This window comes from Dipodomys spectabilis, unplaced genomic scaffold (genome assembly GCF_019054845.1).
Source record: "Dipodomys spectabilis isolate Male_0828 unplaced genomic scaffold, ASM1905484v1 ptg000019l, whole genome shotgun sequence".
NCBI lineage: Eukaryota > Metazoa > Chordata > Mammalia > Rodentia > Heteromyidae > Dipodomys > Dipodomys spectabilis.
The window spans coordinates 18,850,876-18,867,370 of record NW_024870696.1 but is presented as its reverse complement, the minus strand read 5'-3'; the positions used below and the strand labels follow the sequence as shown (position 1 = coordinate 18,867,370).

The 16,495-nt window shown below is 35.3% G+C and overlaps 1 protein-coding gene and 1 non-coding gene across 6 annotated transcripts in view; one reads left to right on the top strand and one right to left on the bottom strand.

Moving 5' to 3' along the window:
• Positions 1–16,495, top strand: part of Rabgap1l (RAB GTPase activating protein 1 like) — a 466,677-nt gene that overhangs the window by 45,026 nt on the left and 405,156 nt on the right. For all 5 annotated transcript variants that reach the window (XR_006146840.1, XM_042674520.1, XM_042674521.1 and 2 more), the window contains 3 exons: positions 2,141–2,351; positions 3,872–4,046; positions 14,766–14,923. Coding sequence is in view for 4 of the 5 variants with exons in the window: in XM_042674520.1 (XP_042530454.1) it covers positions 2,141–2,351; positions 3,872–4,046; positions 14,766–14,923 (544 nt within the window). In the remaining variant the exon portion in view is untranslated. The remainder of the gene's footprint in view (positions 1–2,140; positions 2,352–3,871; positions 4,047–14,765; positions 14,924–16,495) is intronic.
• On the bottom strand, positions 7,207–7,334 carry LOC122104031. The gene has a single exon (XR_006146864.1). It is a non-coding gene; the product is annotated as a small nucleolar RNA SNORA40 (small nucleolar RNA).

Genomic DNA, 16,495 nt, shown 5'->3' with positions numbered 1-16,495 from the left:
AAGTTTTTTTCTTATTGGATTAATACCTAGAGAATAACCTAGATTTGCCTCTTGACCCACAAAGTTTAAAATATTTGTCATTTGGCGTTTAAAAAAATGCTTATAACTCCTCTATTTAACAACTTTTTTTTGTGGTGCTGGGGATTGAGCCTAAGGCCTCACACGTGGTAGGCAATCAAACTACCATTGATCTATGCCCCTCAACCTCTGGCCATGTGCTTTTAAAAAAAGTTTAGATGGATGTAGGTACTTTACACCTTGTTTCCTCATTATTCCTTCTGGCTTCTATTTTGTTTCTCTTCTATTTTCTTGCCTTTTTGATTGAGTGGTTTTATTTATTTATTTATTTATTTATTTGTCTGTTATTTTTATGCTGGTCCTGGGGCTTGAACTCAGGGCCTGAGTACTGTCCTTGAGCTTTTGTGCTCTAGGCTAGTGCTCTACCACTTGAATCACAGCTTCACTTCTGGCTTTTTGGTGGTTAATTGGACATGAGAGTTTTAAGGACTTTCCTGCCTGAGCTAGCTTTGAACTGAGATCATCAGATCTTAGCCTCCTGAGTGCTAGGATTACAGGCAGGAGCTTCTGGTGGCTGGCTGATTGAGTAATATTTTTTCTTTTTGCCAGTCATGGGACTTGAAATCAGGGTCTGGACACTGTCCCTGAGCTTCTTTTGCTCAAGAGTGTGCTCTACCACTTCAGCCACATTCCCAGTCTGATTGAATACTTTTTAATGTCCCATTTTACCCGCATTACCCATGTTCATCCTTATTTCCATTTTCATGGTGACTGCACAAATTTGCGTTCTCCTCAATTGTATATAAGGGTTCCTTTTCCTCTTTTTATCCTCCTTACCAGTATTTATTTTTATTTGTTCTTGATGATAATCAATCTGACTGGGTGAGATGAAATCTCACCCAGGTTGTTTTGACATTTTTCCATATATTGATTGGCCAGTTATAACTTAAAATGGTTCAGTTTATTTACCCATTTATTCATTGGCTTTTTTAAAGACAAAGTCTCACCTTGTCTTTCAGTATGATTTTGAACTTATTTTGTGTCTAGGCTGGCCTTAAACTCATGATCATTCTTCCTTAGTTTCCTGAATGTTGGGATTATCGATGTGTGTCAAAATGCTCAGTTTAATTTGTAGAATTTTATTTCTCCTTTTGATGATTTAGTACATTGGACTCAAAAGTGAGAATACCATGAGATAAATTGGTGGTGAGGTTATTTTAATATATATCTAGGATTTGGACTGGGGAACTTTGATAAATGGCTATTGTGATTTACTTGTAAAAATCTTTTAAAATAGAATCCTGATAACTAAGAATTTGAAGATGCTCCAAGAATGTAATTAAAGTGAGACAGCTATGCCTAATTTTGTATAGGTGTGGAGATAGATGAATATGTGTTTCAGGTAGGGGCAGGGATAATGTTATACTACCATGCAAATAGATACTCTATAATCGTAAATTGGACCTCTGCTTCATGTTATAACTAGAATTTAAGTTTATTTTCCTCTTAAATTTATTATGGGGAAGAAGTAGAATTGGGTGAAGATAACAGAGTCATTCAATTAGAAACAACTAGAAGAAAAAGAATTACATTTGAACACTTAAATAGTTCATAGAAGCCAGCAAGCCAGTAAAGAAGAAATTATGTACTTGGCTTTTGTTGTTATCCATATTTTAGTATTGTTTACTTGTGGTTAGGAAGCTGACTGGTTTGTACATGTGGAGCTATGGAAACAATCTGTACCCAATGGTATCTTCACTGACTTTACTTTTGATTTCTATTATTTTCCATTAATTACACTGTCTTTAGTATAGTTTCCTTTTGTTGTAATTGAATCACTTGAATTCCATTTTTTTTGTTACATATAAGGCCTGAAGTTTTTCTTTCCTTAAAAGAAATTAGTTGAATAAAGTAATATTTGAAGAGTTTTAAAATTAAAACATGACCAACTCTGGAATTTTGAATTAAGCCTTAGTATTAACAATAGAAGAAATGAAGATACAGAAAAATCTAAATTTTGTTTGAAATGTTTCATTTCTTTTTGAGCATTTGGCAAAAAATAACCTGTGTAGTTTTTTTTATTAACTTTTGAGTGTTTTTATTCTTTTTATTTTTATTTCAGAAATACCTACACCCAGACCATCTTCTCCAAGTGGGCTACCAGAAGAAGATAGTGTCTTATTTAATAAACTGACCTATTTAGGATATATGAAAGTTTCGTCCCCACGTAATGAAGTAGAAGCTTTACGGGCAATGGCAACCATGAAATCTTCCAGTCAGAACCCTTTTCCTGTTACTTTGTATGTGCCAAATGTCCCAGAAGGTTCTGTGAGGTAAATCTAATATTTTTTCTTTAGGCATATATTAAATTTTTGAGTGGTGGTGAGGGTGATATATAATAAATCAGATAGAAGAATTCATTTAGACTCTACACATATAAAGTAAACATTATGCTTATAGACTATGTTTCTAGTTACAAGAGGGTATTTGCAGAGTTAGCCTTAGGAGAGTATTAGTGGAAATAAAAATATGTTCTTGTAGCTAGTGCTGGTGGCTCATGCATGTAATCCTAGCTGCTCAGGAGGCTGAGATCTGAGGATCACAGCTTGAAGCCAGTCAGGTAGGAAAGCCTATGAGACAATTATCTCCAATAAATTACTCAGAAAAAACTGGAAGTGGTGCTGTGGCTCAAGTGGTAGAGTGCTAGCCTTGAGCAAAAGGAGTTCAGGGACAGTGCAGAAATCCAGAGTTCAAGCCACAGGACCAGAAAAAATTAATAAAAACATTCTTGTAACTGATACTTTTCTGTTCTGAAGGAGCATATAACTTGTAGTTAGCTTATGTAATAGTGGTTCAAAATCTAGAGAATGATAGCTAACTTAAAAGTACAAAAGTAATAGCAAGATAAATTTACAAAGTTTTGAAAAAAATGCTTTGAGCTTTTCAGGAAAGTATTTTATATAAATACTTCTTATATAAAAACATATCTTAATGTTATCTATTTAGAATCCATTTGCCAAACAAGGAGTTAGAGATCTTTTTTTTTTTTTGAGTCCGGTCGTGGGGCCTGAACTCTGGGCCTGAGTGCTTGTCCCTCAGCTCTTCACCTCAAGGCTAGCACTCTACCACTTGAGTCACAGCGCCACTTCCGGCTTTTTTCTTTTTGCTTATATGGTGCTGAGGAATTGAACCCAGGGCCTCATGCATGCAAGGCAAGTGCTCTACCACTGAGCCAACTTCCCAGCCTGAGTTTGAGATCTTGAAGGGGTCTTCAATGCTTAGATCAGTCCAAGGCACATAGAATGTGTACAAGGATACTCAGAGAATTATTTGTTTCTAAATTTCAGAAACTCCTTTCAACTCCTATTCTGTTGTTGTGTCTATCCTCGGACCATATGAATTTTAGTAAGATGAAAGATGTCTCAAATAATAATAATAATAGGGATAAATAAATTCATAGATACTGCTCTGGAAATAGACTTTCCACAAATGTGGGAATGATCTGTGCTATTCTATACTAACATTCCTTTGAGCAGAGTAAGACCTGACTTTAGGGTTGAGTGACAATGCATTTTGCCAATTTTGCTCCAGTTATTTTGAGTCAGAGTTGGATCTTAAATTCAATAATAAAGAAATTGACAACAGAAGATAAGATGTGTGTTTTTTAACATTTTCAACAATACAAAAATAATTTGCTTTCTAGATTTCTTTGTACTTATGCTTGTGATTTTTTTTTTTTTTTGCTTGTGATTTTTTTTAAAAAAGATACTTTTGTTTATATGTCATATATTAGCATAGTAAAGCTATTTGTCTTTGATAATATTTTACCATTTTTTTTGCCACTGTTCTTCAGAATTATAAACCAATCAAACAATTTGGAGATAGCATCTTTTCCAATCTATAAGGTGTTATTCTGCGCACGTGGGCATGATGGAACAACGGAGAGCAATTGCTTTGCATTTACAGAGAGTTCCCATGGTTCAGAAGAATTTCAGATACATATTTTTTCCTGTGAAATTAAAGAAGCAGTAAGTATAATATCGTGTAGCAATTTTCTCTAGAGATGGATTAGGGTAATCTTGAATTCTTCTGTTCTCTGTCATATGAATACATTATATGAACCTGAAAAGTGTTTCTAAAGACAAAGTTAATATTTGTAATGGCATAGATCTTAAAATGGAAGGGTAAATCTGATATGTGCATGCATTAAAATATTTTAGTTAGGGCATACGTAAAGTTTTGCTGATATAGTAGAAAAACACTACCAAATGAACTGTTCTCCCTGACTATGATAGTAATAATTGTTTATGGTCAGAAAGGATGAATATTGTCATACCTCATATACTTTTACTCAAGTAGATTAGTCCGTGTGGTTTTAGGAAAGTGCTTGTAAAAATATTGTTTCTTTCATGTACTTGATAGTTGCATATTGGTTTCACTTAGATATTTCACCAATATTATTTCACAGATCTTTGTGGTTTTCACATGTGCTTACTGGTTATCACTTGGAGACTGGATTTTGCTTGGAAAACTTGCCTAATTAAAAATATAAATATGCCTATAGAACAGGGCTATTGATTTGTAGTCCTTTGAAGATGGCAGTAAGTTTTTAGCAATTATTAATGTGGTTTATTTTTATGTTGAAGAAATAGTTTCAACAGAATAGAATCAAGTAGGTATTAAATACATGAGTAATATCCTTCCTTTCTGTATTCATTGAATTTCTCCCAAGTATAAAAATAAGTTGTACTATTAGAGGTTTAAAGTGGTGCTGTGGCTCAAGTGGTAGAGCACTCGCCTTGAGCTGAAGAGCACAAGGACAACGCCCAAGCCCAGAGTTCAAGCCCCACGACAAAAAAGAAAACAAAAAACAACAAAAAAAACCAACTTACTAATAGAAGTTTAGTACTTCAAACACTTGACCAAAGGCATTAATAAGTTAGTTTAGATGGACAAGATTTCATGTATGTTTGCTTTTAAAAATATAAGTTGTCCCTAAAAAATGCTAGAAGCGATGTTTATTCTTAAATTTCCATTGAAATGTGAATAAACCGTTGTATTAGCAGGAGTCTTGAAAGTTTACTTTTGCTTATAAAATGAGAATTCTTAGAAATGTAGATCTCTATGAGCCTGATACCAGGTATGATTCAAGCATAATGGATGTGTCAGTGATTTTATCCTGGTGTCTAGTTTGTTTAATGCTAAACTGAACATCTGTAGGCACACAATTGAAATTGTAGCCATAGGAATTCTATGCCAGGATTCATATTTGTGTGAAAAGTTCGTCTTATTTTTAAGGAAGGTTTTAATCTAAACACTTTTATCCCAGCACTTAGATTTCTTTGTATATACTGATTTATTAAAAAAGGTGTGATAGATAGGACAGTAAATAAGTATTAAGTGTGCTGCTATTGTGCCTGGTACACAGTAGGAATGGATCTAAGTATGTTGAAAGAGGTATGTGTGTATTATGAATGAGGGGGGCTTTTTCTGGTCCATGCAAACTCTACTACAGAGGTGGGGAAGCAGATGGTAGAGTCCTGGCATTTCATGTTGGCAGCCATCATTTAACACACCTATATGGCTACTGGATTATTGGAGCCCAACAGCAGGGAAATGAACTTTGAAGAACTGAAGAACCTGTTTCTTGAAGAGAGAAACTGCTTTAGAATGAAATCCAAAGGGACCTTGCTACAAGCATTTTCTCTAAATGTAATGGTATGAAATTTTCTTTTTGGGATCATAGAATCTACTTGTTGCTTTAGCCCTGAGTAAGCATTAGAACAAATTTAGAAATTTGTGGCTTTGTTGTTTTGGATATAGTATGGAATAGTATTATATTTCTGGAGAGCATATTTGGTACATTCTAGATTGTGAGAAAGTAGTTTCCACATATATAATTTGTTTCTAATACATTATTTGAAAGTATTCTGTTGTGGGGCACTGGTGGTGAGATACATAGAAGAAATTAGTGAAAGTGGCCATCAGACATTATTTCTCAATGAAGGGTAACCAGTATCAGTAGAGAGTTTATACTAGACATTGGATTAAACAGTTGCATGAGAGTCACACATCTCATGGCGTGAGTAGTATTTATATATAAAAATGACCTTATGTTTCTCTTTGTTTAGAGCACTCCCACTTTATGCCCATTGTCCAGCCATATTACTGATACCTTTCTAGTTATTCTCAAATGTATTTTTTCTGGTTTGAGTGATAATCAGGTTTTTCCTGAGGTTAAGAGAATTGATTATTGAACTAGGTTTCAAACTGAAGTTTTCATTGCTGAAGAGCTACATAGCCCTTTTTTTTTTTTATCAGAAACAACTTTCTTATTACAAACTACAAGTGTCTATTTTTGTGCACACTTATATTTTATAAATGTATTTGTCAGCTATATATTTTACATTCCAGCTACATTGTGGTTTACTTGGACCTTTTAGAGAAGCTGTCAACCTTCCTCTATCTTCATTCAAGATATAATTATACTTGTAATTAGTCTGAAGTAACTCTGGTTATCTGATATCCAGAGGTTCCTTTCTTGTAGTAAAGAGACAACTGTAGTCCTTAGTATTTGAAGCACAAGCAGCTGGCACTGATAGTTAAGGAACTCAATGATAAACATTCTTATCACTTAGGAACATACTGTGTAGTAATGCCATTAATTTTATTGTTTTCCTCTTTTTTTTAAAAAACAGAATCCATGGATGATATCTGAAGAATTTTTTCCATTATAGGCAAGAAGATGCTTTGTCAAGTTGGAGTAACAACATTACTGCTACTACCAGCTATCACTGTGATATTCCTATTTCACTCTAAAACCCTTCAAGCAGAAGGCACCAGCTATTGTAGAAAGAGAGGCCCAGGGAGGGTAATGGCTTTCTGTGATGCAAGGATTAGGGCTTCCCATTGTAGCCTCAGGACATACTTGACTCATTACCTTGGTTATTATTCTGTAGGATCTTGTTGGATTGGGGTGCTCTCTCTCTCTCTCTCTCTCTCCCTCTCTCCCTCTCCTCTCTCTCCCCTCTCTCTCTCTCTCTCCTCTCTCTCTCCTCTCTCTCTTCTCTCTTCTCTCTCTCTCTCCTCTCTCTCTCTCTCTGTCTGTCTATCTTTTACATCAACTATATTCTCAGAGCCAACCTGTGTGAGTTAACAAACTCCCACAGTGCCAACTGTTGTAGGAATCATATTCCTTCTCACATGTACCACAATCTCCTACTCAGCAATGAGTTCTGGATTGGAAAAAAGGACTTACTATTTACACCTGTCTGTCAGGCTTTGTTACGAATTAAACAAAGACACACACACACACACAAGTGCTCTGGACTGGGTCTCTTTAATGTGTGACAAGAGTTGGACTATCCAATGAGAAGTAAATCTTAATGTCAGTGACCTTTGTAGAAAGAGTGATGTGGCAGGCTTCTGCTGAAGTATTGCAAGACAAAAAATACCGAATCAGTGGAAAAAAAGAAGGCCAGAGATGAAACACTGTTTGTTATATATTTACAGATATATCACACAAACTTTGAAAAGATACTTTAAAGAGGCTTAATTGATTCTATAATTTTAATTCTATAAGCTAAAATAACAGTTCTTCCAAGAAGACCTTGATGTTTTAAAAGTAATTATCAATACAAGGAACTCTCAGTTTTGTATTTTACAAGCTTGTTATTTTTTCCCCCTCTGGTTGTTATATTCATTTTGAAGTATTTGATGATAAATGTCAGTGGTTTTATTTTTGCTGTGTAGCCCAAACTAGCCTTGAGCTTAGGATCATTCCACTTCAATATCCTGAGGTCAAGATAACACATGCCATCATTCCTGACAAGATTGTGTGTGTGTGTGTGTGTGTGTGTGTGTGTGTGTGTGTGTGTGTGTGTGTGTGTGTGTGAGAGAGAGAGAGAGAGAGAGAGAGAGAGAGAGAGAGAGAGAATATGAATACTAGGACTTGAATTCAGGCTCTCACACTCTAGATCAGCTTGCTTCAACATAGCTGGTACTTTACTAGTTAAGACATGCCTCCAGCCTTCCTTTTTGCTGCTTAATTGGTAAATGGAGTCTTGAGGTATTTTCTGCCCAAGCTGCCTTTGAATTATGATCCTCCAGGTCTCAGACTCTCCTGAGTAGCTAGGATTAGAAGAATGAGCCAACAGCTCCTAGCTGAACATTTTTTTTTGTGAGGGAGAACTAATGGTGAGTTTGAATTCAGAGCCTCCTGATAGCTCCCAATGACCCACATCTCCACCAGTAAGATCTAATTTTTGGGGGAGCTTGGGTGCTCTCTTTGAGCTTCTTTTACTCAAGGCTAGTGTTCTATCCCTTGAGCCACAGCTCCAGTTCTGCTTTTTGCTGGTTAATTGGAGATAAGAGAATGTCTGGGCTGGCTTTGAACAGAGATCCTCAAATCTCAGCCTCCTGAGTAGCTAAGATCTTAATTCTTTTTTTTTTTTTTTTTTAATTTTATTTTATTTTATTTGAGAACATACTGTACAGAGGGGTTACAATTACATGGGCAGGATAATGCATACATTTCTTACCAAGCATTGCAGCCTCCTCCTTTGTTTACCCTTCACCTCCCTTCCCAGCCTCCCCCCTCCCTCCCACCCAATCATACCCCCCTTCCCCCCCCCTACCGACATTGTAAAGCTGGTTTTGACATGACTTTTTGTACTTCTCATTGTTGCAACAGGTCCACCTGAATCCTTAAACGACTTGTTTGTCCCCATCTCCTCCACATGTTATACTGACATAAGATCTTAATTCTTAATGCAGCATTTTTTTTTTTTTTGGCTTGCCAGTATGCTATTATATAAAAGAAAATCTTTTTTAGCATGCAAAAATATTTCTAAAATTGAGATGGTATTTTAGCTAAATACCTTATTTTAGAAGGTATATAGGAAGTTTGCTTGTTAGTATTTTCTTGAAGCTGATTTTTATAAGATTTAGTGAGTAATGTATTTGAGAAAGGTTTAGCACATGCTACTCCCTCCTTCCTTCCCTTATTCCTCTCTTCTTTCTTTAATATTGAGGATTGAAAATCGGGTGTTACACATAGTAGGCAAGCTACCACTTGACCCAAACTGCTAGTCCTTTTTTTTTTCCCCTTCCAATTCCAGTCCTGGTGCTTGAACTCAGGGCTTGAGCATTATCCCTGAGCTGTCACTGAGCTTTTGTACTCAAGGCTAGCATTTTACCACTTGCTCCATAGATCTACTTCTGGCCATTTGATGGTTGATTGAAGATAAGAGTCTACTGTGGACTTTCCTGCCTGGGCTGCCTTCAAACCTGAATCCTCTCCTGCTGAGTAGCTAGGATTATAGCATGATAGGATATTTGGCTGTATGGCTTGAGCCACCAGCACCTGGCTAATTCTTTTGTTTTTAAGATAGAGCCTGGTCCCTAGGTGCTGGTGGCTCACGACTGTCATTCTAACTACTCAGGAGGCTGAGATCTGAGGATTGCTGTTGGTAGCAAAGCTGTGAGAGTGAGACTTTTATCTCCAACTAACTACCAAAAAGTTGGAAGTGGAGCTGTAGCTTAGGTGGTAGAGTTCTAGCCTTGACTACAAAAGCTCAGTGACAGTACTCAGGCCCAGTGTGCAAGCCCCAAACACTGACACAGATAAAAAAAAAAAAGAAAGATACTTGCCAACTTTTGCCCAGGCTGACCGTGAACTCATGATTTTCCTGCCTACTGAGTAGCTGGCTTATAGGTATTTACCATCATATCTACTAGCACATACCTATTTTCATAGAATGGTTTTTTCCACATTTGTTTCTTCTTGATAATATGATGTTTCTGAAAGAGAAGATGATCATAAACCAATGTTAATAGAAAGGATTTCTTGTGGAAAAGCCAGCTCTATTTATTTTAAATAAATACCTTTGTTATTTAATAACATTACTTGAACTTTCACCATGTGATATACTTGGAGAATTTGGAAGATACTGAAATAAAGAAGAAAATAATAGGTGATTGAAGTTGTATTACAGTTAAGATTTTGGTATATTTCTCTTTCACATATTTATATGTGTTTCCTTCCCACCTTTTTATAAACAACAGCGGCAAATGCATCCAGATACACAATTTTGTGTTTATTAGTATTCCTATAGGTTCTGTTTTCTGGGGAAAAGAATTGTACTATATTATTACGGTCAATAAACCTTTCCCTCTGCAAAGAAAGTGCTGTTTAGATTTTTTTGCCTCTATGTATTTTAATATGATATGTTTTGAAGTATTTGACATCATATGTATTTTAAATTTTCTTTGTGTAGTTGATTATCCAATTGGTCTCAAGAATCATAGACATCTATAGTCATTTTTCTGAAATTTACCTTGCCATTCTTTGTATTGTCATTTCAGCCTATTCTTACACTATAGAATTTAAAAAGGATTTTTAATCTCTTTTGTGGAAATAGCAACTTGCTAAACATATGATATGTAGTTGGATGGCTGTTGTGAACTGCAGTACACTGTTGGATATTGTTTTCAGAAAGAGAGAAGGGTACAGGCTGATTTTAAATTTATTTTTCAATAATACTACTCTGGTTCAACCTCACAAACAACCTTTCAAGAAGAAATTCCTAAAGCCTTGACATCTTTTTAGAATTTGTTAAATTCTTTTACTTTCTTTGGTGTGGTCTTCTGGTGTTGTAAGTGTGCTGTGTATGTCTTCTCTTTTTTTTTTTTTTTTTGGCCCAGTCATGGGGCCTGAACTCTGGGCCTGGGCGCTGTCCCTCAGCTCTTCAGCTCAAGGCTAGCGCTCTACCACTTGAGCCACAGTGCCACTTCCGGCTTTTTTCTTTTTGCTTATGTAGTGCTTAGGAATCGAACCCAGGGCCTCAGGCATGCAAGGCAAGCGCTCTACCACTGAGCCACCTTCCCAGCCCATGTCTTCTCTTCTCTTCTCTCTCTCTCTCTCTCTCTCTCTCTCTCTTTTTTTTGTGCTGGTCCTAGAGTTTAAACTCTCATCTTTTGTGCTCTAGGCTAACATTCTACATCTTAAGCCACACTCCACTTCCAGTTGTTTTGGTAGTTAATTGAAGATACATGTTTCATAGACTTTTCTTCTGGGCTGGCTTCTAACTATGATCCTCAGATCTTGGCCTCCTGAGTAGCTAGGATTACCAGCATGAGCCATTGGTGCCCATTTTTGCTGTTATTTCTTACACAAAGAAATTGAAAGGATTAGAAAAGAGATGGGGAATAAGAATAAATATTGTTTGACTCTATTTGCGCCTATTAATTTATACCAAACTATGTCAAGGTACTCATTCACTTATATGGAAAAATAAGGAAGTTGACTATATAATTATTTTATTTTAAAACATTTTATTTTGGGTGGGAAGTAGGACATGGCCAAATGACTAAAAGTAAATCCTTATTTACTGTGTTTTGGATGAAATATTCAATGTCATATTTATAGCATGTTCTTGGATTCTGTTTTCTTCCTAACATGTTCTTCCTAACACTTAACATTGGGCTTCATCTAAAAACTTTTCAGCTCATGGAAAATATTTCTGCTTTTGACTTTACTAATGATTTCTTATCTACTCACAACACATTTAGGTTATATTTGTTGAATATAGGTCTCACATTCTTTTCTGTAATCTCTAGCACCTAAGTAATACTTTGTACACAGAAGGTACTCAAAAACTTACCAAATGAGTGACTTTATGTATGTCTTAAATGCATATTAATATAAATCCTTTGTTGCTTTTTGTTTTTGCTTTGTTAGGTTATAATGGGGTAACAGTAAAATATTTTTCTATTTTTATGTATGTTGTGATATAAATATGGTGCCACTACAAGTTGGAACTTGAATTAGTCTGATAGGAACATTTCTATGAGATTGTTCAAAATTTTCTTTTTAAGAAAACTAGTAATCACTTAATTTAACAAAGCATTAATCTGTCATTGGAAATGCTGTGTAGTTTAGGCTTATCTCTTAATGGATGAAAGCATGGCTGTGTAAGATAGAGAATTACTTATTTTCAATGTGATAGACTATGTATACACAGGAAAATGTTCATATCAGAATGTATGAATAAAACAAAAATAGTAACATAAAATCCCCATACTTGAGTAGATTCTACTCTCACTACCTTTGGTGATGCTAGGACCTCTTGCATGCTAGGAAAGCATGCTACCACAGAGCTACATCCCCAGCCCCGCAAATTCTATTATTTAAGGCAGTTTTATTTCATGCAAGTTATAAAACATGTGTTCCCAGATTAATAAAATACATCTAATGATATTTTGATTCAAAAGTGAAAGATTTGTTAATATTCAGTACTCAGAGAAATCTCTTTACTGTACTTCCCTATATGAAATAATGAAAATAGGACCTTTATTTACCCTCTTGTTTCACCATTAATTTCATTATTTAAGTCTTGGCTAGGCCAAGAAATTTGGGGTCTTTGTGCTTCAAGCTCACACCTGAATTGCCACTTTAGGGGAAATGTATGAATCATATGTATGTATATATGTGTATATATGTGTGTGTGCAAACATTAATATTTGGGATGTAAATTCTATATTTATATTTAGAATCTAAGTTCCATTTCTGTGTTCTACATAGTAGCACTAGATTGATCCAATACTAATAAACTAGACTGAGCATTTCACTATTCATTGTGAGAATATTTTAGTACTTTTGTGTCACTACAACATTGATGAAAAATGCTTGAATGTCTTTAAACCATGTTATTGTCATATATGTTTATTACTAAAATTAGAATTTGTTTTTGTTCTGTAGCTCATTATGTAGCCCTCTAGAATTGAGGGAATTAAAAAGAGAAATTGAAGATGAGCTAAACTCTGATTTATGAGTACTCATTGGGAAGATGTAGATGTTAACCTCATTTTAGTAGTTCTCTTAGGATCCATTCATTACAATATTTTACAGTATAATTGTTATTATAACTTTGATGTCAGTACTGGGACTTGAATTCAGGCCTGAGGCATTTTCCTGTAGCTTTTTCACTAAAGACTGGTGTTCTATCACTTAAGCAACAACTCCACTTTCAGCATTTTGGTGGTTAATAAGAGTCTCATAGACTTTCCTGTCCTGTCTGGCTTCAAACTGGGATCCTAAGATCCCAGCCTCCTAAGTAGCTAGAATTATATGTGTGAGCCACCAGCGTCCAGCAGCACAGTATATTTGGAAGCCTCTTTTGTGAACTTAAATTAGTTCATCTTTATTATCATGTTTAAATGCTAGAGTTGAAAGAAACAAATATCTGAAAGATCACTTTTTAAGTTAAATATTTTCTAGTAATGCTGTAGTTCCTCAATATGAACTTACTTAAACACATATAGTCTAGCATATATATATATATGTATGTATATATATATATACATACATATATATATATATATATACATTGATTGTGCTTGAGTTTTTATAACTCCTTGAAAGGAGTTCATCGACAGCAGGAAACTGAATAACCTTACAGAGCAGCTCCTTACAAAGCCTTCAATCAAGAGTTTTGATTTATCACCACTTTACTAATTTTCAAGACATATTCCAGATATTGCTTAGGCCTACTTTATAAGGTTATCATGGAAAATCAACTGAAGTAACATTATAGAAATGCAACTTGTAGATAAAAGGCTGTGCACTATTGACTGATGGCAGTAAATAACATGTACAATCTCTAAGGGAAGGCTAACCCATTCAGTCTATGGAACCATAGAGATCCCGGCTTTCTATATTGGGGAGAAAGTATTATGACTAAAATATTCTTTGCTCTAGAGAGTAAGTTTTTCCTGACAACTTATATTTATATAAATATATTCTAAATCTAAGTAGTGTCTTTCAAGGAAATCTTAGTTTTTTTTTTTCATTAGATACTAGCTGAGATCCTTTTCAAAGAAAATTTTGTACATTAGTGAAAGGATCCCCTTGGTACTATTGTTTTCCTGATCCTTCTCATGCCACCACCCCCACCTCACCCCCCCAGTCCTAGGGCTTTTACTCAGTGCCTAGGTACTATACTGGAGCCTCTTTATGCTCAAGGCTAGCATTCTATCACTTGAGCCACAGTGCCACTTCTGGCTTTTTCTGAATAGTATTGGAGATGAGTCTTAGAGACTTTTGTGCCCAGGCTGGCTTCAAACCATGATCCTCAGCTCTGTCTCCTGAGTAGCTAGGATTACAGACATGAACCACCAGCACCCACTGTCTCATGCATTTTTGTGATGGGAGAGTTCAGTCATGGTTATTGTCTCTCTGGACTGGACCTCAACACACTTGTTTCCCTTGATTCTCAGGATGCCTAGATCATACTTGCAACTTCTAAATGTTAGTTCTCTTCTGAATTCTAGTGTTTATACTAATGTTATCTACTTTTGTACTACAAGTATGTATTTAAAAACAAACATACTTGAGCATCATTCCTGTGAAATCATGTCCTATTACTAATTTCCCCCAAGTAAAAAATTCTATGAAATTGAATTACCTTTTGAGGAATACTTTAGCATTACTTTCCTTCTTGAACTTCACATTGACTTTAGTTTTTAGGTATAATAACACAGTGTTAGGGTGGTCTACATTTATCATACGCAGTTGTATACCTACTCTTCTTTAATGCATAAGTGATGAAAATTTTATTATGTAATAGTTAAACAATAAATGCTTATATATACTGTAATGAAAGTTAAAGACTCAAATTAGGAGAGAAGGATATCAAAATGCAGTTAAAAATCTGTGTCTAATAATATTCCAACTTTTATTTTTTTAGGTAAGCAGAATTTTATATAGTTTCTGTACAGCCTTCAAACGTTCTTCTAGACAAGTGTCTGATGTTAAAGACTCGATTATTCCAACCCCTGACAGTGATGTGTTTACCTTCAGTGTTTCTTTGGAGGTAAAAGAAGATGATGGAAAAGGAAATTTTAGGTGAGGTTATTTGGAAAGAATTTTGTACCTAAAATATAATATGACTAACACAGTTTCTTGAAGTGTTGACATAAAGCTTTCAATGTAAGTAAATGTTTGACTGGTGATTGATTGTTACACTGTTATCATGATTTTCAGATATTTAAATTGCTCTCTTAGTGATTAAAATATATTGATATTGTTATATAACATTTAGTAAAATGGTAAAAGTATAATAGATGTAAACTTGCCAGCCATAGAGAATCACTTAACATTTTGTCCCCTTTATTTCTAACAGGATTTTTTTTGTTCACTTTATAAATACATTTTCTTTTAATTTTATGACTTTTTTAATTAATATATTATTTCCCCTTAATTCCATTATATTAATTTCCATTTTCTTTATAGTGATATCTATTAATAAGTTCTTTTTTCTTGGTTTTCTAGAATTTGAACTAGGGTCTTAAACTTGCTTGGCACTTTAACCATACCTCCAATTCTTTTTGCTTTAGTAAAATTTTCTTAATTAAAATAATTGTTTAGGCCAGGCACTGGTTAATCATGCTTATAATCCTAGGGACTCAGGATGCTGAGATCCCAGGATTGCAGTTTAAAGCTAGCCTGGGCAGGAAAGTCTGTGTGACTCTTGTTTCCAATTGACCAGTAAAAAGATGGAAGTGGAGCTGTGGCTCAAGTAATAAAGTACCAGCTAAAGGATAGTGCCTAGGCCTTGAGTTCAGCCCCAGTTCTGGCACCAAAAATACCTGTTTAAAATATTTTTCTTTAGTTCAATGAGATAAGTGAAACTTAGCCAAATTTTTGAAGTTCTTTTTCATTAGTGGAGTATAGGGTTAAAATGCTGCTGCTGCTGCTGCTGCTGATGATAGTAATGGTATTGTGACATGATATAAAAGTGGGACTATCTGGGAGGAGATCAGTGAGAAAAGCATAGTGGAACCCAACAAACACTTTTTGAAAAAGGGAGAGGGAGAGAAGTAGAATAGGAATATAGTTGGAGGAATTTACCCTTTGTGCATGTATAGAAATATCACAATGAATCTCCCTCATTACATATAAACATTAACTCAAAAATAAAGAAGTGTATTTTTTCTCTAGTTCAAAAACAATGAATAGGAAACATACTATTCAGTGATCATTTATATGCCTTATTTGTGTCTTTAATTTTAACAAAAATTGCTGGGCAGGTTGTTTTTTTGGCTTTGTTTTTGGTGTGGGTACTAGGGCTTGAATTTTGAACTCAGACCTGGATACTGTTCCCTAATGTTTTTGTTCAAGACTAATGCTCTGCCACTTGAGCTATAGCTTTACTGCTGACTTTTTGCTGGTTCATTGGAAGTAAGAGTTTTTTTTGGGGGGGTCGGGTCGTGGGGCCTGAACTCTGGGCCTGGGCGCTGTCCCTCAGCTCTTCAGCTCAAGGCTAGCGCTCTACCACTTGAGCCACAGCGCCACTTCTGGCTTTTTTTCTTTTTGCTTATGTGGTGCTGCTGAGGAATCGAACCCAGGGCCTCAGGCACGCAAGGCAAGCGCTCTACCACTGAGCCACCTTCCCAGCCCGGAAATAAGAGTTATAGA